General features: G+C 45.3%; 1 protein-coding gene across 4 annotated transcripts in view; it reads left to right on the plus strand.

Moving 5' to 3' along the window:
- The window catches only part of WRN (WRN RecQ like helicase), a 171,964-nt gene that overhangs the window by 20,885 nt on the left and 128,904 nt on the right, over positions 1-22,175 (plus strand). For all 4 annotated transcript variants that reach the window (XM_090031993.1, XM_090031989.1, XM_090031990.1 and 1 more), the window contains 3 exons: positions 2,341-2,453; positions 5,358-5,473; positions 6,928-7,073. In XM_090031993.1, the coding sequence (XP_089888119.1) occupies positions 2,370-2,453; positions 5,358-5,473; positions 6,928-7,073 (346 nt within the window). In that variant the 5' untranslated portion in view covers positions 2,341-2,369. The remainder of the gene's footprint in view (positions 1-2,340; positions 2,454-5,357; positions 5,474-6,927; positions 7,074-22,175) is intronic.

Raw genomic sequence — 22,175 nt, forward strand, 5'->3', positions numbered from 1 at the left:
TCTTACTTATGCTCAGTTTGCGAGAATTGTATTACAGACTGTTTTCCTAAGAAATCCTCCCACTGTTCACCTGGGCTGCGCTGCTCGTTAGTCTTTGAGATGGAATGCACAAGGGCTCTCAGGGAAGAAAGATTTAGTTCTCTAACTTCCCCAAGTCTTGCCTTTCTACAGGTACACTTCACACATACCATTCCCTTCTACATCAGAGTCCTATATAACATCAGGACTCCTTGATTCTTGGACAGGGACAGAGAAGGTAAGGTGCAGAGACAGACTTCTGTTGTATATTGTTGGCAGCTTTAAAATATGAAGCCAAGAGAGAGCACTCACCTGCCTTTGCACCTCTCACTCCTGCAAATATGAGCTGGCAGTGTGAGTTTCATGGGCCGGCAGTGTGGGGAGGCAGTCAAGAAGGCCAACCGTACCCTGTCATGCATCCACAGATGCATCTCGAGCAGGTCCAGGGAGGTGATCCTCCCCCTCTATGCGGCACTGGTCAGGCCGCAGCTGGAGTATTGCATCCAGTTCTGGGCGCCACACTTCAAGAGGGACGTGGACGATACGGAAAGAGTTCAGAGGAGGGCCACTCGTATGATCAGGGGTCAGCAGGGCAGGCCTTATGAGGAGAGGCTATGGGACCTGAACCTGTTTAGCCTCCACAAGAGAAGGTTAAGGGGGACCTTGTGGCCTGCTACAAACTGGTCAGGGGGGATCAGCAGGTATTGGGGGAGTCCCTGTTCCCCCGTGCGCTCCCAGGAGTGACCAGGAATAACGGTCACAAGCTGGCGGAGGGTAAGTTTAGATTAGATATTAGGAGGCGCTACTTCACAGTCAGGGCGGCTAGGGCCTGGAACCGGCTTCCAGGGGAAGTGGTGCAGGCTCCTAGCCTGGGGATTTTTAAAAGGACGTTAGATGAGCACCTTGCCGGGGTCATCTGACCCCGGTGCTCTTTCCTGCCAAGGCAGGGGGTCGGACTAGATGATCTACCTAGGTCCCTTCCGACTTTAGCTACTATGAAACTATGAAATAGGAAGGTCAGCACAGTGCTTTCAAGAGGGGTCCGTGTGTTTGCTGCTGGTGGAAAAATCCTACAAAAGTGATTTGGGAATAGTGAGTATTAAGAAGTGGCATTTCACTTCCTTTGGTTCCTCATTCCCCTAGTTTACTGTGGCTGCTCCTTCTCTAGACTCTTCCTTTTTCCCGTTTAGAAGTTCTCACTTTATTTTAAAATCATCTTCATTGCATCCCTTTGGACTGCCACTCCTTTTTTTTACTTGCCCTTCTATTGCACTTTAATAGGTGAGGCTACTGAGGATCTTTCAGAGTTCAGCTGTTGATAATTTTTGTTGTGACTATCTGCTTTGGTACGGAGAGAAAAATGAGTGAAATTTGGAGTGACTGGGGGCTGCATCATGCAGTCTGATATAACAGCTCAAGCTGGCCAATGCAAAGTTTCTTATCCCCACTACAGGGAGAGTTTTAGTGAATGTCTTTCAAAACATGGATTAAACTGAGTAAACTAAGTAGCCAAGTAACACAACTGTGTATCACTAGCTTAAATAGACCATGTTTTCTCAAACACTACCTCCTGCCTAAGACTAGTCTGCATGGATAGATCTGTGATTTTGAGATTAGCTAAAGAGTTTCCAGGGCTGTGAAATAAGAGGAGAAAGACCAGATATGTCCAGCAGACAGAAAAATACCCTAAGAAAGGTTAGCTTGATTAGTAGAACATCAAAACTATTAAAAAGGAGAGACTATCAGTAATACCTCTGAAGTAAAGAACAATGGGTCACTAAATCAATTAACTTGCTTAGCTGCCTAAATAGTAATACCACAGCTGCTGCACTGTGGAGCTGGGTACTTCTATCCCAGGAAGAAAATCAGCTTTTCCACTTAATGCACGCACCTCAATTTGGGGGGACTGATTTTGGGGGGGAGGAGGGAGGTGTGTGTTGTATGAGAAAAAAATATAGTAAACATTTTCTAAAGATTATTTCATGTTTTAACACCATAGCTGAATTGTCTGGATAACTGGAAATTGTTTGTTTTTGTAAGGTTGTGCGAAAAGCTAAACCGAACCTTATCTTTCTCAGAAGGAATTATACGTCTATTCCCTTCCCACGCATTCTTATTCACATGTAGCAGGTGGAAGAACTCTGAAGAGTTACTGCATGTACCTGGGTCATGTAAATTTCCTTCCCCCTGTACCATGTATTGATTGGATCCTAGCTGATAATCTTAAATGAAGTCCCTCTAGGTCTGGGGGAAATCCTCCAATACAGTAATAATTCTTTCTATACTGATTATTTACTGTAACTTTTTTTCTTTTTTTTTCAGTTTTACAGCAGTAACAAAAATGTAGGCGAATGAATAAAATGAGTTCTCTGCAACATAAACTTCCACAGTGGATGTCTTCACAAAGGAAAGGCTATCCTTGGGAAGACAAAAAGGTATGATGTCATGTTTTGAAAGTCTGGTTGGTTGAGGCTATGTAATGTAACCAAATAAAATGATAGATATTTTAAGTTAATCTCTAAGCTGTATTATTAATTATTTAAACATTTATAGCTTGCCTCTAAGATTAATAATAATTATGCACATTATGGGTCAATTATCCATCTTACCTGCATTCAGTAAACCTGTCAAGGGAGAAATTTATATCGAGTTGACAATACAATACAATTCAACCTTCAGGTTTTCTGTCAGTGACTAACAACGGAATAGCATAAGAATAAAGTTAATTGCTAGCAGTCAAGATGCACACATTATGGTGGCTTAAACACAAATCCATATATCATGTTAACTGACTGAGCTTGCTAGAGTTGAATACTTTTAGACTGGTACTAATAAATTCCACTATTAAAATTGTTGCACAGTTTCCACTTTGAACGTGATTTAACCTTCCCTTAAATGGGACAAAAACATTTTATTGTTAACTTTATTCTCAACATTTATGAATAGATATGAAGTCAAATTATAATTTATCTATCTAGGATTTATGGGGAAAGGGTTTCGTAAATAGATAGCTTATACGTTCTCTTTTTGTTCTTCAACGATTGCTTTTAGTTTGTAACTGTTAGGTAGTTTCAGCCATGGATTTGAGTTCTTAAGTGAATGTGAGAGTTTCATAAAAACTGCTGAAAACTTGTTTATGATTATTTGAACAACAAGAACAAAATCCTTGTATTTAAGTGCTTCTATGCCATGCTTGAAACTAAAGCAGAATCCCGTTGAAGTTGTGTGGTAGAGGCAGAAAATTAAACTTTCCATTCTGGTCCAGTTTCTTAAGATGGGTGAAAGATTAAAAAAAAAAAAAAAAGGTAAATCTAGCTTTTATCACATTTGTATATGTTCAACTTTCCTTGCACTTTATTAAATTGTAACAGTGAAGTTTTTTCCTGATACCCAGTCTAAATGTACTTTGCTGTAACTTCAAGCCATTGGTCGGCATCCTCCTCTCTGGAGCAAGAGAGAAAAGGTGCTTTTCTTACTCTTTATGGCAGCCCTTCAAGTATCTGTAGACTGCTGTCAAGTCCTCTCTTAAGTGCCTTTTCTGCATGCTGAACACCATCTGGTGACTCAGAGTGGCATGGGGCAGCCTAGCTACAACCTGGCCCTGTGGGGGGAGGGGCCATGCCCCTCTCCCCACTGGCCCTGTAGGGCAGGGGGTGTGGCTTATTCCCAAACCAGCACAGCTAGGAAAGGGGGCATGGCCTGGTATCATGGGGGTAAGGAGTATGGCTTGACCCCAACCCAGCCCATGCTGGGTGGGAAAGGGGTGTGGCCCTGCCCCGATCCAGATGCGGGGGGTGGGGTATGGCCTGACTGCACCCAGTAAATGTAAATTTAAACCTGCTGCCATCTGCACAGTTTTTAATGCATCCAAATTGCACAACAAATGTTATTTGTTATTGGTGCTATAGTTTCTTTTCCTAATGTGGATTTAGATTCAGTGTTATTCTCAAACCTAGTTATTTCTTATTTCCATGTTTTATGCTAGCTGTCAAAGCACTGAAGCTCATTTTCATTGCAGCCATGCAAAATTATATTTGTATAAAATTAAATCAATTGACTCAATGTTGCTAAGGTCATATTCAACATTATATTAATGGCACTCATTTTCTTTTATTATCAGTTTCTTTAGTCACTCTTCAACAATTAACATTTTGTAGTAAAGACAGAACCTGAGCCAGATCTTTGATGTGGCACATTACAAATTAAACAGGAGCAAAATAGAAATACTAAGCCAGTAAAGTGGATTAGAGATGAAAAATCAACTAGAATGTCTATTACTTTTAAGATTCAGAGCACCTGTCCGGCACAAATTTAAAAAATGTTATTCTAATAAACTAGGTAAATTTCCCTCTCCCTCTCCCCTTCTGCCTCCCCACCTCCTCACTGATGCACATGTATATTAAGACCATTACTCCGGTTACGATGTCAAGCATTTCAAAGTTAGGTGGCCTTCCTTGCACCATTCTGATACAGTTCAGGGCTCTTTAAAGAATGGGAATGCCGGAGTGTTTCCAAGGCTACAATTGCAAGAATTTATAACATGGGTAAAGAAACATATTTCCGTTAGTCTTGTTTTTCGGAAATAGCTGTTTCATTTTGGTCAAAATTCTCAAAAAAAAAAAAAAAAAAGCCAAAATACATACTCGGCATGCAGAATTTAGTCCACATGGTTATTAGCAGTACAAGCTACTAAAACAGTTAGACAATCTTATAATAGTGGGTATAATCAGCTCTACCTATGAGAAGCTTTGTAAGTCAGAAGGCAGGTCAAGGTGACACCTGATAGATTCACTCATTCAGAGAGGCGTGAGCTTTCGTAGACTACAGCCTACTTTATCATATGGCATAGCTTATAGTACCTTATAGACCAACTTGCAGATCAGTAACCTACAGCCCAAGGAGCCTTTGAATCTGGCCTGAAGACCACTTGGACTAACTTGTCCAGAAAGAAATGTGCCTTTTTAGGCTCCTGCTTCCTTCATCAGATGCTATAGATATAGCAAGTCAACCTCTGTTTTGGGGGAGGGGGGTTGTTAGTGACTAAGGTGATAGCTTTAGCATCTGCCAAAGTAGCCTGTAGCCTACAAATGCTTATTCCTTTCTGAACAAATTAGTTTATAAGGTGTCACCCTGCCTTGCCTTCTGCCTAACTTTAGACTAACACAGCAGACTTGCAACTGTTCAGAAAACTATTTAGCAGTAACAACTAATGCTAGATTTGTTGTGGTGGCCAAGAAAAGGCTTTAAGGCATGTTGAGCTATTGTAGTGCTAACAGACATATTTGCAGTGTGGCTTAATGTGCCTTGTAACAGAGCCTCCTTTAAATGTTGTTAAACAGAAGTCTCATGTTCAGAAGAGTCTTCTGGAAGATGACCTGCCTTTTTTAGTGTTCCATGGCTCCATTGTCTACAGCTATGATGCCAGCGATTGTTCCTTTCTCTCAGAAGATATCAGGTAAAAGCTGTGTATTTACTTCAAGTGCCTTTATCTCTCCATTAGAAGGGTTTATGTCTCTGAAAGTGCCTGTTCATAATGATTATGCAGTTTTTATATGGAGACTGGGTCAGTTGTCTACCACAGAAAATGTTGGCTTATACTGAAGTCTTTTTTTTAGCAAAGTGGTGTTCAAAGTCTGGCTTGTGGGCCATGTCCAACCTGCGGAGCTGAGTCATGTGGCCTGTGGGGATGTCAACAGGCTCAGAAATTTGGTGGAGGGGAGCCATGGCAATGTTAGTTATCATGGCTCTGGTGTTCCCAGTGCACAGCCCTGCAGCAGCATACAGCCTCAGCCCACATGTGAGATTTGACCCATGTGCTGGCTCCCCTTTGCTCATCCAGCCTGCATGTTGGAAAAGTTGAGTACCACTTCAGCAAGTAGCAGAATTCTCTCTGACTTTACACATAGCTTATATCAGTGGTCTGAAACGCATCCAGCTGCTGTACATAGTGCACATGCCGGACTGCCCTGATCTGGCATATGGGGCCAGTCCAGCATAGAATCATAGAAAACTAGGGTTGGGAGGGACCTCATCTAGTCTAATCCCGTGCTCAAAGCAGGACCATCCCCAACTATATGACCGCAGCCAAGGTTTTGTCTAGCTGGGTCTTAAAAACCTCTAAGGGTAGAGATTCTGCCACCTGTTCCAGTGCTTTGCCACCCTCCTGATCAAAGTTTTTTCCTAACCTAAATTTCTCTTGCTGCAACTTGAGACTGCTGCACCTTGTTCTGTCATCTGCCACTGCTGACAACAGTTTAGCTCCGTCCTCTTTGGAACTACCTTTCAGGTAATTGGAGGCTATTATTAAATCACACCTAGGTCTTCTCTTCTCCATACTAAATAAGCCCAGTTCCCTGAACCTCTTCTCATAAGTCATTTGCTCCAGCCCTTTAACCATTTTTGTTGCCTTCTTTTGGGTTCTCTTCAATTTGTTGACATCCTTTCTGGGCACAGTACTCCAGATGTGGAGTCATGAGTGCCATATAGAAGGGAAAAATCACTTCCCTTGATCTGCTGCCAGCACTTCTACTAATGCAGCCCAGTATGCCGTTAGCCTTCTTCACAACAAGGGCACACTACTGGCTCATGTTAAGCTTACTGTCTACTGTAACCCCCAGGACCTTTTCTGCATTGCTGCTGCTTAGCCAGTTGGTTCCCAGTTGATCCTAAGTGCAGGACTTTGCACTTACCCTATTTGAACCTCATGGGATTTTCTTTTGGCCCAATCCTCCAATTTGTGTAGGTCTCTCTGAATCCTAGTCCTATACTACTCTTCCCCATTACCTTTATTTGGAGTGAAAGTAGTACTACCAATAATTTTAATCACTCATTTTTAAGTGAGGTATGTGGCTGTTATGTTCAAAAATACTCAATTTTTAAAATAATTAAATAAATTTATTTTCTTTTCAGAATAAATTTAGCTGACGGATCTGTGATAGGATTTGACGTTGAATGGCCACCATCATACATTAAAGGAAAAGTGGGAAAAGTGGCCCTAATCCAAATTTGTGTGTCTGAGGAAAAATGTTATCTCTTTCACATATCTTCAATGTCAGGTGAGTGCTGTTTTTTTGTGCCCCAATTCACGTGAACATGAATGGCCTCTTCATGTATTTAATCTATGTTTTTGCTCCTAGAAGCAGCTAGTAGTTAGTACTTCAGTTAACAGCAAAACCCTCTCACTATAATATGCATGTCCAGTTATGTTGTGCTCTGCAGGTCTCTGAGCCCATGTGCGTCTCTTAAGAAGAAACCGCAAATTGAGCCCATTATAACTGAGATGCTTTTGCAGCATGGCATTTGGCATTTGTTAAAATTAATCTGTTATCTTATCACTGAACTAATGCGAATTCTTTAAATTTTTGGAATAGTAGTTTTCAAATGTTTTGGACCGGAGCTGCAGTTTAGACCCCATGATACGGTAACACTCATTCGAGAAATACCTATGTAAGATTCTGTGAAGAGTGGACGCAGAGGCCATAACAATATCAAAATTGTAGTGTAAAACGTAAGTAGTGAAACAATAAATTCTGGGACTGCATATACTTACCAAGTTAGTGGAAAAACTCAGTTTCTGTTTTCTACAACTAACATTTCTAACTGTTAGTATTTTTGGGTGCATATTTACAAATCAGATGAAAGTTCCTGAAGATATATACTGCTAAATAAGATGTCTAGAATGCAAACTATCCACAACTGAGGGAAAATAGATAGCTTTTATATACATACAAGTACAGGACTGGAAGAGGCCCTTAAGGCCATTGAGTCCAGTCCTTTGCATTTTCAGGCACCTGTTTGACATTATAGAGTCCTAAAAGTTCATTCACTTTAAACTCTCACACTACAACCACAAAGCAAAAGCACATTTTGTAAGCAAAGAGTTAAAGATGTCGCTATACTTTCAGTGCTACTGCAATGGCAGAAACTAAATATTTTGGCTGCCATGTGCTCAGCCAGATCCAGGGAAACTACAGATCCTTGGAAGAGGACTATGCCTCGTATTACGGAGAGAGGCACCTGCTCTCAAATAATCCCATCTGACTTGAGGAAAAATTCCTTTCTGACCCTAATCGGTGATTGGTTTGATCCTAAACAGAAAAGCAAGGTCCCCTAGTGCGGTTCTTGGATGGTTTCTAAGGCTCCTGACAGGCATTAAAATAATGGCGTGACGGAATTTGATCCCTGATCCCTACAATGCTACATCCTACCGCGCCACATGTTGAGGAAGCCTAGTGGGAACTGCAGAGCCAGACATGACGACATGCTGGCTTGCCATGAACCCCATGGACCAGCACCACCTGATATAATATTTGTCTTGCCCCTCCGCTCCTGAAGGAGTTGGAGAGCAAGACATGGTGCTTGCAACCCCTTTGGGAACTGCTGGGCAAGGGGTGATGGTGGTAAACTGTATTTTCCCATTTTCTGTTTACTTCCATGTCTTTGACTGTTCTTTTCTGAATATCTGTTCTGAGACCTTATGCACTATTGAAGTCGAGATAACAAACTGTAATTCCCTGAATCACTTTTTCCTGCCAGCCGCCCCCCGCCCTTTTTATAAGAATAGGTAGTACATTTGCTCTTTTTCAGTCATAAACTGCTGTACTTGAGCTGAAAATGTTGAAGATCCTGTTTTGTTGAAAAACCTGTTTTTTCAGTATTGTGGAACAGAGATTATTTGGACCCCCTTACTTTGTCACAGTTAGCAATCTAAGTTGTGTTTCGCATCAGATGTAGTATTTCCCTAAGCATGTCCTCATTCCCATTTGCTATTCTGCCTTTGCTAGGGTTGGTTCTTTGACCAGTCCAAAAAATCCCAAAAAACATTTGATCAGTTGACCAGTCAAATATTGTTAAGTAATTTTCAAGTGTTTAAGCATTACTTTATTAGAGCAGTAAAGGGAGAGACTTGAACCTTCAGTAGCTTAGTTACTTATGCTAATTACAAAAAAAAGTTTATTGTAAAACGATGAAATTAGTTCATTACAGTGTTTTTTAGAATTTAATAACTAACAATATAAGTGTGAATGTAAACAACATTTGAGATTGGGAAGTTCTTATTCCCATTTTTTTTAATCCCAGAATTCCAGGATTAGTCTCAACAGGTACAAAATAAAATACAAAGAAATGAAACAGAAATAGAATGCACATAGGACTACAAAAGACACAAATCTGCATTTAAGTACAGTTACAATAAGTAGGTAGCAGGCCAACTCTTCAAGCATTTTGCTTTGTGTTATCATCACCAGCATCAACTGCTTTACTTACAGCTTCATCATCATCAGTATCTCCCTCTTCCCTTTCTTTTGAATATTGACCCAGCTCTTTATTTTCTGTTTTCATTGCTCATCTTTAAATTGTGATACACAGTCACCAGCTTTGCAGTATTTCTTTCTGGCTTTTGAATGGATGATTCCCCAAACTGACTAGTCTTGTTCTGTACATGCAGTAGTGCAGGGAAGTGTTTAAAGAATTTCTGCCCCTGTAGCTAGATTGAAAGGAAGACCTAAGCCTTTCCACTCTGATGGAGTTTTGATTCAACTGCTAGGATTGCACTCCACATTTTTTTATGAGTGAATGGGCTGCTGCTTGCTTTATAATTTGCTGCCTCTGCCAGAACTGCTTGCTTGTTTGTTTTTATATTGTTTAACATTTGCAACAGCTACCATAAGGCTGCAAACTGAATCAGATTAGTCATCAGAAAGGTCATGGTCTTGGAAATGTGGGTCAAGAATGTAGGCAGCGCTGTGTGTGGGAGGGATCACTTGGTCTTTTCCATGATAAATAATATTTTTGTCTTTTTTTTTTTTCTCTTCTGGCTTTCTGAGTGATCTTTGTTCAGTGTTCTGGCAAATATGTTTCTTTAAGGATCAGGAATTCATGCTAGGCATCTGGCAGTGTAGAACTTATCATTTTCCATCTTTTGAATTGGACTGTGTAACAAGCTCAAGTGGTGAAATTATTAACATCATGAAGAACATCAGGGTGGATTATGCAGGACAATACCTGGCTGTTCAGCAGCTGACTGATGTGTTTTCTTACATGTTTGAAAAGCTTTAAGAAATTTAATGGAGGTTGTCTGTTGAGTACAACAAGGCTTACTCAGTATGGATACAATTAAGTGCTATCCTGTCTGATGCATCACTTGGATACTTGTTTATCAGTGAAGCCCAAGTACCTTTCATATTCATAGCGGTTTTAGTCACAGCCAAAATGACCTTCTTTGGACCAAAGTGATTCAAGATATTTTTAACTGGTCAGCAGTGTACTAGGCTGTGTGGTTGTGATGCTCATTTGTGCATTGGAATAAGAAAAACACTGGTTTTGGCATTGTTAAGAAGTTAATGACACCCTCATTGTGAATATTGCTCCATCCATCAGACACTAGAGACACATGAGAAGCTTGTACAAGCCATTTCTTCATAGTTTCATAGTAGCTAGGGTCAGCAGGGACCAGAACAGATCATCGAGCCTGACCCCCTGCCACAGGCAGGAATGAATGCCGGGTTCACAAGACCGCAGATGGGTGATCATCCAACCCCCTCTTGCATTTGCCCAAGGTAGGGGCAAGGACCACTTCCCTGGGAAATAGGTTCCAGATTTTGGCCACCCTAACTGTAAAATATTGCCTTCTGATCTCTAACCTAAATGTATTCTCCATCAGCTTATTACCATTGTTCCTTGTCACCCCAGGTGGTGTTGGGGAGAAAAAAGGGCTCTACCTATTTGTTGTTGATCTCCCGTGATGAGTTTGTAGGCAGCTACCAGGTGCCCCCTCAGCCTCCTCTTGCTGAGGCTAAACAGGTTCAGGTCCCTCAGTCTCTCCTCATAGGGCCTGTCCTGCTGCCCTCTCACCAAGTGGGTGGCCCTCCTCTGAACCCTCTCCAGGCTGGCCACATCCCTTTTGAAGTGCGGCGCCCAGTACTGGATGCAGTACTCCAACTGCGGCCTGACCAAGGTCTCATAGAGGGGGAGTATCACCTCTCTGGACCGGCTTAAGATGCACCTTTGGATGCATGACAAGGTATGGCTGACCTTGCTGGCTGTGGTCTGGCTTTGGCAGCTCATGTTCATCTTGGAGTCAATAATGACTCCAGGATCCCTTGCTGCCTCTGTGCTTTCAAGAGGGGAACTCCCCAGCCTGTATGTATGCTATGGCTTCCTTCTCCCAAGGTGCAGCACCCTACATTTATCTACGTTGAACCTCATCCTGTTATCATCTTGCAGCTTTGTAAATTGGATACAGTTTATGAACGTACTCTAGCATATAAGTATTTTCAACTAAATGAAATAGCGTACTGCTTGCATTATTATCTGTAGGAGAGAGAGAGAAATGCATGTTCAAGTTCCCTTTTTTGACCATTGTACATTCAATCCAGAAAACTCTTAATACCAATTTTAGTAGCATCTGAAGATGGTACTTCCCAGGAGTAAGAGCTCTTGATACTGAACTATGTGGAGTAGCAAAACTGTTAGTGGATGGTATAAAAATGGAACTACCTTTGCTTTCACTATCACTTGCATCTTCATTTAAGAGAATCTGTGCTTTATGAAGATACTGCAGCAATGATGAAGTGGGACAATGCAAAGGGAAAAATAAAGTTTGATTCAGACAAGTTTGCCCTTCCTTGCTGTTTGACTATAGTATTCATAATCTGTTTTGATAGTATCTGGACCCCTAGCACAGTGGTTCAACAAGTATTTCTCCATTTTATCTGCAACTGTCATATACTTGGAAGAACTGAAATTGTACTGAGCTTTAACAGCTTTTCCACATACCTTCCTACTAAAAATTTCCAAAGATAAGATTTTGGCCTTCCTAATTATCCATAATTGAATGTCTTACAATATCTCTTGAATTTAATTTAGCTAGTAGCCTTCAGTGCATCTATGATATTCTAGACAACTAGGATCCAGTCCTTTCTTGCAGCTTTACAGAGCAGACTGTTGGATCCCAGTGGGAGTAGGTGGCCCCACTTCCCTACAGCAACTGCAGTGACATAGGGGGAGTCATGACTTGTAGGCACTTGTGACCTGTGACACTGTGGTGACTGCTTGTGTGTGTGTGGCTCCCTGCTTCCTGCAATTACAATAGATTACCAGTAAAAAAAGCTTTATTATTCTGTTGGTTTGGGGTCCTTTTTCAGCACACAGTAGCTCAGGTAGTCCCATGAGGCTTAATGGGGGAGTAAGAGAATTGCTCCGGAGAGAGGAGCACAGCAAGGGGTTCCTGCTTCTAAACTGTGTGTGCGCATGCTTGCTTATACCAGGGATGCTCAATCTCTGGCCTATGGGCCAAATGCAGCCCATGGAGCCATTGCAGCTGGCCTGCAGGGTGAGCATTAATATCATCACCCTCCCCCTGCCAAATTCCCAAACTCCAAGTCCCAGACTGCTGGTTGCAGCTGGTCCATGCCCCCTTCCCCACATCTGGAATCAGGGTTGGGCCACAGGCCAGGCTGGGGTCAAGCCATGCCTCCTTTCCCCATTGGGCTGGTTTGGGGTGGGCTGTGCCTCTTTTTTCCCTGCTGGACCAAACCACACTTCCTTTTCCCCCATGGCACCGGGTTGCAGCTGGGCTGCCCCCTGCTTCCCCGAGCCTTCTTGCACATGGTTGTCTAGTGCCCAGTGTGCCAGCCTCGGTGCCAGATTTGGACTACTGGAGGGATCTAGCCCACAGACAGATGGAGCACTGCCCATCCAGCTTGCCAGGGAAAAAGGTTGAGCGCCACTGCCTTATGCTGACACCTGCTGGGCTAAAGGAAAAGGAGTCCTCCTCACTCTTACCTTTGCTATAGGTGGCACCATGATGCAGTAAAAAAGGTAGGCCACAACCTACACAAGGGCATTCTTGGCTTCATGAAGTATTTTACAGTATTTGACTTTGTCAAATAAAAGGTGGTCATTTGATCTGCTAATTGACATTATTTGACTGATCAGTTAACTGGTTTGCCAACCCTAATCTTTGCCCTTAATTACATCCTCATCCTTGTTTAAGGCTGAAGCAAAGTATTAGCATCTGGCCCATACCAAGCTTCTCCTGAATCTTGACACTATCTTCCGTGTATTACAGCCTTACTTCCTTCTTCCTAGCTAACCCCTTTTATATAGCTGCAGAAGCTTTTGCTGTGTGTTTCTAATTTTCCTTGCAGGATCAGACTTAGTTAAGGCTTTAGCTATTCTTGCTCTGTTCCTGCATTCTTTCACCACTGAAAGATCTTTCTCCATCAATCCCTTTTCCCAGTCCTTGTAGATCGGGGCAGGGAATAATTTTGGGCAGAGGGCAGCTTACCCAGTTTTGGCAAGCTGTTGAGTGCTGCATGGGTAGCCCTACCCCTTGACAGGTGCCCTGCCCCCTGGCCACCATCTTGGGACCAATGTCTTGGGACCAGCGTCTCAGGGCCAGCACCGGTGGGGCCCAGAGTGGGGTGCAGGCTGGCAGGGGTCTGTGCAGCCGGGCTGGGCTGCACTAGCAGGGAGAGGGGGGAGCTGGCCTGGCTCCATAGAGCCCATGCCAGCTGGGACCCAGTACTCCTGCTGCCCTGCCCTGGGCCCTGCCGGCGTTAGCCCCAGGACACCGGTGCAGGCCCTGTACACCCACTTACTCCCAGCGCCCCCTCAGCCCTGCGGTATACATGGTGGGCAATGTGCAGCCTGACCCCTTGCTCCCTGGCAGGGAATGAGCTGGTCTGGGGAAAAGTGCCCCCCTCCCCTGCCCTGTGACCGGCACTCCCTGTTGCAGCCACTCGCAGCCTGCGTGGGGCTGTCCTGAGCAGGCATAGGCAGCCCCACGCAGGAATGCGAGCGGCTGCAGCGTGAGGCACCGGCCACGGGGTGGGGGAGGGGCCACTTTTCCCATGCACAGCACCAGCTTGTAACCCGCCCCTGCTGCCAGCCTCGGCCCTGTGCTCACTCTGGGCTTTCCCATCGGGGCTGTGCAATGGGGGCAGCTGCTGCCTCCTTGCTTGCCGCACCAAGCAGCGTTTGCCATCTCTGCATCTGTGCTGCCCAGCGCATGAGCTCCGGGTGGGCAGCAGCAGCAAACACTGCCTGGTGCAGCAAGCGGGGGGTAGGGGGAGCCGCAGCTGCTGCTGCTATGGCGCAGTCCTGACAGGCGAACCTGGATCTGGTGTGGGGCCAAGGCTGGCAGCTGGGGCAGGTTATGAGCTAGTGCTGAGTGCAGGAAAAGCAGCTCCTCCCCTGCCCTGTGACTTGCGCTGCAGCTGCTCACAGCCTGCGTGGGTGGGGCTGCCTGTGCCTGCTCAGGACAGCTCTGCATGGGCTGCAAGTGGCTGCAACAGGGAGCACGGGCCACAGGGACGGGATGGGCTGCTTTTCTCTGGGCTCCTTCCCTGCCCACGATCCTCCCCCATTTACCTGAGTTTCCAGTGTGGTGCAGCCACATGGTCCCTGCTGGGGCTTCCGGCTAGGGATGTGGAGCTGGGTGGGCCCTGCTGTTGCAGGAGCCCACCGGGCTTCCCCTGGGTCCTACTGCCCCTGATTTCTGTCATTTTTGACAGGAACCCAAGACAGATAACTATTAATTTTCTAAATGTTTTTAGGGGCCCCATGGGCTGGATGGAATGGCCTCGTGTGCCAGATCTAGCCCGTGGGCCGTATTTTGCCCACCCCGTTGTAGATACTTTGCTCATTGTTTAACGTTGTATTTGAGGAGCTTTTTTCATCCAAGTAAGTTTGCAGCCCTTCCCAACCAATTTTTACTTTTTGCTTGGGATGCAGCCTCCCATTACTTACAGATAGAAGTACTGTAGACAATTACTGTCACTTTCTCTGTATACAAGCTCATAGACTAGAAGGCACAAATTGCAACATCCTGGAGATTGGTGTTCCATAAGCACCAAATTGAGGAGGAATATAGTAGTGGTCAGGTGAAGGAAGCAGTCGTCTGTTTTCCAAATCTGGAATCTTGTGACATCTGCTGCATGCCTGGAGCTCAAATTCAGGGTATGATGAAGACATTGCTGTAAGCCATACATTCCTTAAGCCTCAACCTTTTTCCTGATACCCCTTCTGGGTATTTATGACACTGCCATGAATGACTTGTAGTAGGTGAGAGGAGACTGTGAGGCTCCAGATAGAAGGATAAAGGAGTTTGGATTGCAGGTGGTAGGCTAGTTGATGCTCCTCACTGAAGTTAAAAGCTGAGGTAGGAACCGTGCCATTATGGAAGTTAACAGTCAGATCAGTAGGTGGTACTGACTGGAAGGGTTTGAGTTCTTTGAGAATGGGTTGATATTCTGGGAAGGATTCCTATCTAGTGATGGGATCTGTCTTACAAAGAACAAAAAGATTGTCTTTAGAAACTTTACAAAAACTTGGATGGATAACTTCCATGATTGGAAAATTAACATTCAGAGATATCCCTCATTTTGGAAGGATCAGTTTTGGGGGGATGCAGATAGTACTGCGCTCTGTGGACAGTACATATCCCTGCTCCCAGATCTGGGAGAAAGAAAGCAACAGATCTGGGTGTTGTATCTGGGTAAAGATGAAGGGTGAAAAGAGCAGCACTGATATTATGATGAGGGCTTACAAAAGGTGGAGGAGGCATTCTTCGAATAGGCAACAAGATAAAAATTACAAGACAGGTTGAATGGTGAAATTTTAAATTCCTTTTGTTTTTTTTGGAGAAATAATACAAAAAAGATGTTTTCTATACGTTAAGAATTTTCTGGACAGCTTTCTGATTCAGAAAGTTAAAGATACAACTGGAAATTACCTACTTTGGAACTTGTTCTGAACAATAAGGAAGAATTTGATGTGAATATGAAGGTAATAGGAATTTTAGGAGGAAAGGATCATAACATGACTGATTATTCTAAGAAAGGGAAGGAATAAAAATAGAAAGCAAAGGCACTGGACTTTAAAAGGAGTAGATTTTAACTGACTCACAGAAATAGATGAAAACCTTATGTGTAGACAGATTGAAGGATCATGGGAAAGTAGGACCGGAAGGGACCTCAAGGTCTAATCCAGCTCTCTGCTCAAAGAAGGATCATCCCTGACTAAAGCATCTCATCCAAAAGACTGTCTAACCTGCTCTTAAACTTTTGAGGGTGGAGATTCTTTGGTTTCTCTAGGTAATCTGTTCCAGTGCTTGACCACACTTATAGTCAGAAAGTTCCTCCCAGTCTCCAACCTAAATTTCCCCTGCTGAAGCCTAAGGCTATTGCTCCTAGTCCTGTCCCCTGCAGTCACAGAGAATAGCCCTTCTCCATTTTCTCTGTAATAGTCCTTCAGGTGTTTAAAGACACTTACCAAAGCCTCCTTCAGTTCTCTGTTCTCCAGACTAAATAGCCCTAGTTCTGTCAGCCTTTCCTCTTAGGTCTTTCTTCCCAGGCCCCTGATTATTTTTGTTGCTCTTTGCTTGACTCTCTCCAAACTGTTCACATCTTTCTTGAAGTGTGGGGCCCAAAACAGGGCACAGTACTCCTAGTGAGGCCTCACTAGTGCTGAATAAAGTGGAAGAATCACTTCCCTTGATTTGCAGGCGACACTACAACTCAGTACACTGTTTGCTTTTTTTTGCAATGGGCACGCTGTTGTTCTGTCCCAAGTGCAGGACTTTGCACCTGTCCTTGTGGAATTTCTTTTGATTGATTGATTATGTACCATTTCCTCAGTCTACCCTGGTCATTCTAGATCTTGGCTCCACCCTCTGGAATGTCTGCAACTCCACCCTACTTGATGTTATCCACAAATTTAGCCAAGTGTACACGCACTCCCGTTCTTCAAATAATTGCTGAAGATATTGAACAGTACCAGACCCAGGACAGACCCAACCTAACCTTCACAAGTCCTCAAAGAGGATAGCTAATGACTCTGAAATTCACTTCAGCCAATTCCTTCTGTACTGTAGGGGTGCATCCTGTCTGGCCAACTTGAAGGCATCACACTTCACTAAGTAATCTCTAGCCTGTTCTACTGCCAATTTGGGCTGTTTGTCTCCTTCCTTATTTTTGGCTGCCATCTGCACTAATCTGGTAGCTCCTCCATTTGTGAAGACTGAATTTAAGAAGGGCATTAAATACTTCAGTATTTCCTGCATTATCTGTAACTAGATGGGTTGAATAAAGGCTGGCAGTACCTAAATGGCACATTATTGAAAACTCAGTAAGGCTAGGGACAGACATTACACATAACCTAGTTTAAGTGATCAGGCTTTTTGTAGCTAATCAACAGGTGACTTAATGTCCTTCCTTGGAATTGCTGTTTGAGAAGAGCTGTTTGCTCCCCTCCCTCCCCCTCGCCACTCTCTGCTAAGCGCAAATTCCGCCCTCCCCTCTGCCTTGCTGAGGAGGTGTCTGTGTATTAGCCAGCAGACCACATGCTGGGTCTGTATTGAATCAACAGATAGGCAATGGCTTTCTGTTTTCTTAATGGGGCAATGAACACTGAGATATGGGTGATGAACCCTGTTATCAGCCCTCCCCCCCGCTCCCCCCGGCTTGTTTGCCTGTCAGTTTGGTGCAGGCAGTACTGTATACAGAAGCATGGAGGGAGAGTGAAAAGCTCTGTATCATCAATAGATGCATGCACTGTACACCCCACTTTGCCTCAGAGTGCTTACCCAGGGCTGCAGGCTGGCAACACTCCCATCCCTTGAGCAGCCAGTGGGGAAAAGCCTGGGACTGCAGGCAGGGTGGGGGTTCACATCCCTCCCTAATCAGAGCCCTGCTGGGGCCTGGCCATGCCCCCCTCAGTTTAGCTCTGTGGAAGGGCAGGGAGGGTTGTCTAGCACCCCCACAGCTTCTAACCTGAGCCACTGCAGGCATTTGCCTGAGTTTCCTTAGTCCAGAGGAATTTTCTGTATGGTTGGAAACCAGTTCAGCCTAGACAAGTTAGACTAACCTGCAAAGGTTAAATAAATTCAGGCTCTGGATTTTTGAATGTCTGTCCCTAGCCTAAGAGGTTTATACCAAGCTGGTGGAAAGATAAGAACTGCAGGAGACCTATAGGACTATGCAAGGAATTTCTTAACTACTTTAAAAATGAGAAAGCAACAAAGAGATTTCAGATTTCATAGACATTAGGGCTGGAAGGGACCTCAGAAGATCATCGAGTCCAGCCCCCCGCCCAAAGGGCAGGAAGTCAGCTGGGGTCATAGGATCCCAGCAAGATAAGCATCCAATTTGCTTTTGAAGATGTTCAATGTAGGTGCTTGAACCACGTCTGATGGCAGGATGTTCCAGACCTTGGAGGCTCAGACAGTAAAGAAATTCTTCCTTATGTCCAGCCTGAAATGGTCTTGTGGTAGTTTATGACCATTTGACCTCATCATCCCTTGGGGCGCTCTGGTGAACAAACGTTCCCCTAGATCCTGGTGGTCACCCCGATAAACTTATAGGTAGCCATCAGATCACCCCTGAGCCTGCGCTTTTCCAGGCTGAAGAGCCCCATGGCTCTCAACCTGTCATCATAAGGTCTGTTTTCCTGACCTCTGATCATGCACATGGCTTTTTGGGGTTGATACCGATAGCCGATTTTTAAGAAGGCATATTGGCCAATACCGATCTGATTTCTGATACCAGCCCGGCAGCTTGAAGAGCAGTGTCCGGCTGGTAAGTCTGTTGTGGTAGAAGGAGTGTGTGGAGGCATATCAAGCCCCCCATGTTGAGGGAGGGAGTGGGGCTGGGACAGGGGCTGGGGCAAGTGCTGCTTAGCTGGGTGGGGCGCGGGATGGAGTTATGGCTTGTCTGGGAGGCGTTGCGGGGAGGCAGCTCCTGCCGCTGCATGCCATTTGTCCAAAACTCGCCCACTCATCCGGCTGCTCCCGCTTCTGCTCCCACTGCTCGTTTGGGAGGGCATGGGGGGAGTGTGCCCCCAGATTTGTGCGAAGCAGGTGGGGCTGGCGTTGGGGTGGGCTGGGCTGTGCTTGGTGCGGGCGACACCAGTGCTGGGAGGGGGGGCCTTTGCCAGGGCTACGGCAAATTTTGGGGTGGCTGCAGCCCCCCGTAGCCACTTCCCAGTGCCACTGCTGCCCGCCCTGAGCACAGCCCAGTCTGGCTCTGCCCCACCCTGCGCAGATCCGGGGGCATATGCCCCCCACAAAGCCATCCTGGATGAGTGGCAGTGCTTGCCTCACTCCCTTCTTCACTGCGGGGGCCTTGATCTGCCCCTTCCCTCTCCTCTCTTTGTCCACCACAACAGACTTACCAGCTGCATGCGGCTCTGCCAGGTTGTGCTCCCTTCTGCCTACGTGCTGCTCTGTGGCTGCACATACATAGGCATTTACTGGGCAAATTATCAGCCACATCTAGCTGATTTTTGATACAATATTGGTGCCAATCTGATAATAGACCAGTGTATTGGTGCACCTCTACAAATAGACAGTGCCAGGGTGTAAGCAGGTCTTGCCCAAGGAATAGTAAAAATTTGCTGAGACAAAATTGGGAAAGCAGAAGTGAAAAATGAGATACAACTGACAAGGAATATTAAAAAGAAGAAGAAGGGGTTCTATAAATATGACTTGCATTTCTGACAAGTTTGAAAGGTAGCAAAGCTCGACAGAATTCATCCCATGGTGCTGAAGAAGTCTTGTAGCCATTGATGGTAATAATTGTGAAGTCATGGATAATGGGCGAGATGTCAGAGAAAGAAGGCTTATAACATTACCTGTGTTTGAAAAAGGGACTGGGGAATTATAGATTGCTCAGCCTAACTTTTATACCTGACAAATTATTAGAGCAAATAGGGCAAGAGTGGTCAGTGCCTGCCAACCACCGAGACCTGCCTAGGTGACCAGTCTGAGTGTCATCCCTTACCAGTGAGAGACAAGAAATAAGAAAATGACCAATTTTTAAACATCAAGAGTAGGAAATATATTGCCAGCAGCCAACATGGTTTTCTTAAGAACAGATCGTATTAGATCTGCAAATACAGTGGGCTCAGTGACACAGGAGGCCCCTTCCAGACCTTTGTTCCTAAATTAACAGGTCTTCCTTCTGTCAGTAGCTTGACAGATTTGGTTATTGGGGGAATGAGGTGGACATAATACACTTGAACTGTAGTGAGCTTTTTATATAGTCCCACAAAATATTCTGTTAAGTAAAGTAGAGAAATGTGGGCTAGATGGATACATAATTGGTAAAATAAATACAAGCAGAGAGGCACTATGAATGTATCATCATAATGGCAGAAATTCTTGAATGGGTTTTCATAGGGATGTATTGAGTCCTTGTTAAACACTCTTATTAATAACTTGGATGGAGGAACAGAGAGACGTCTGATCAGATTTGCAGGAGAGACAAAACTGGGAGGGGTCACATATACTTTAGAGCAGCTGTCAGCAACTTTTTTGCTGCAGCAGGCTGGAACAACTGGGCTTGGGTCTGAGGTGGGATGGCTCTAGGACTTGGCTGCTGCCACTGTTGCTGCTTTCTGCTGCCCAGCTGCACGCGGGAAAAGCTCCCGACTGCTTGGCCTCTGGTGTGGTGCGTCATAACTAGGGGTCTGGTTTTCTCTGATTTAAAGACAAACAAACAAAAAAACCCAGTTCTCTGATCAAAATCCCCAAAATCCATGTTTACAACTAAAGGCCACCCCCCAGTTGAACACAATGTTCTCTTGGTATATTTACAATTTTAAAGCAGTTTGGAAGCCTACCACTGCCTCAATCACTATATAATAAAATAAATTCAAATACCAATATGTATAGGTATTGAGATTTTGAGAACTAAAAGAACTCCCCCTGCTTCCTTAGCTCATAGAACACAGGTCCAGGCCCCTGACTCCCCCCTCCCCGACTTCAGTCCTCCCAGCCCTGCTGGTGTGGCTCACCTTCTACTCCCGGACCTGCTGGAGGGGGCCCCTAGCTGCCAGGACTACAGGGCTAGGGACCCAGGTCTGCAGCCCCCTGCCAGAGATGGTGGCCACTGCAGTGGAGTGGAGTGTGGAGCCTGGTTCTGCCCCCCAACCTTGCTTTGGGCTTGGGTGGGAGTGGGGCTGGATTCCTGCCTCTGCGCACTCCCGGGAGGGCAGGGGAGACCCATGCCCCCAAGATGCGTGCATGGAGTGGGTGCGGGCCTGCCCTGCTGCCCTTCCCTGGGGCCTTCACAGCCCAGCGCGTGTGACCCAGCGCTGCAGGGACCAGTGGGGCCATGGGGGAAAGCTTGTTCCCACTGTGAGCTCCATGTTCCCCTGGTGATGTGCTTCCTGCCCATACGGCAGCAGTGGGGGCAGTGTCGCAGGGATGTGCGCCTTGCTGCTGCCATGTGGGAAGTTGTGGAGGCCCCGGAGGAGGGCAGCAGGGTGGGGAGCCTGAGTCCACAGTGGGTAGTCTGCCCCCACCCCACATACAGATCTGAGGGGCAAGGGCCTTCCTGCCCTCCGGGAGTGCATGCAGCGGTGGGGAGCCAACCCCAGCCCCTGGATGAATCACTCATGGCCCCATCCTGCTCCCTACTGGGGCCCTGCAGCCTTGCATTCCTGCCTGGGTCTCCAAGCACCACCCTGCTGGGCAGCAGCCTCAGCCTCAGCCCTGCCCAACTCCTTTCCTCCCTCTCTGCCTATGGGGGTCTCAGTCCCCCTGTTTCCCTCCCCCCTGACTTACCTGTGGGAGTTGCTTTCCAGGCTGCCTGACCACCCTCCTACTGCTCCCCACCAGCCCCTTGCAGGCTGGAACTTTGTCTGACTGCAGAGAGCTCTTTGTAAAACTGCAAAATCTGTGGGTTTCTCTGTTAAAATGAGAAATTGGTGTTTTCCTTGAGTAACAGGTGAAATCCACTTTTTTTCTCTGTTTTCCCATGGGAAATGGGAAACCTGGATTCCCTGGTTGTGACATGGGCAAAGTCCCCTACTGCCAAATGCAATCAAAACCCCTTGGCTCTGTGGTCTGTAGGTTGCTGATCCTTGCTTTAGAGGGTAGGATTATAATCAAAAAAGATCTTGATAGATGAGAGAACTGGGCACTAGATAAAAGAATGTAATTCAGTAAAGATAAATGTGAGACTTCACCAATGGCAGGAAGCTCAAGTGCACAAACAGAGAATGGGATATTACTGGCTAAGTAGCACTGCTGAGGAGGATCTGGGAGTTATGGTGGACCACAGACTTAACATTAAGAGTCAACAAAGTGATAACAGTTTTCAAAAAAAGCAATTTTGGACTGCATTACCAGGGGTTTTGTGTGCAAGATACAG

The sequence above is a fragment of the Crocodylus siamensis genome, chromosome 2, assembly GCF_052110815.1.
Source record: "Crocodylus siamensis isolate JL-2025a chromosome 2, ASM5211081v1, whole genome shotgun sequence".
Lineage (NCBI taxonomy): Eukaryota > Metazoa > Chordata > Crocodylia > Crocodylidae > Crocodylus > Crocodylus siamensis.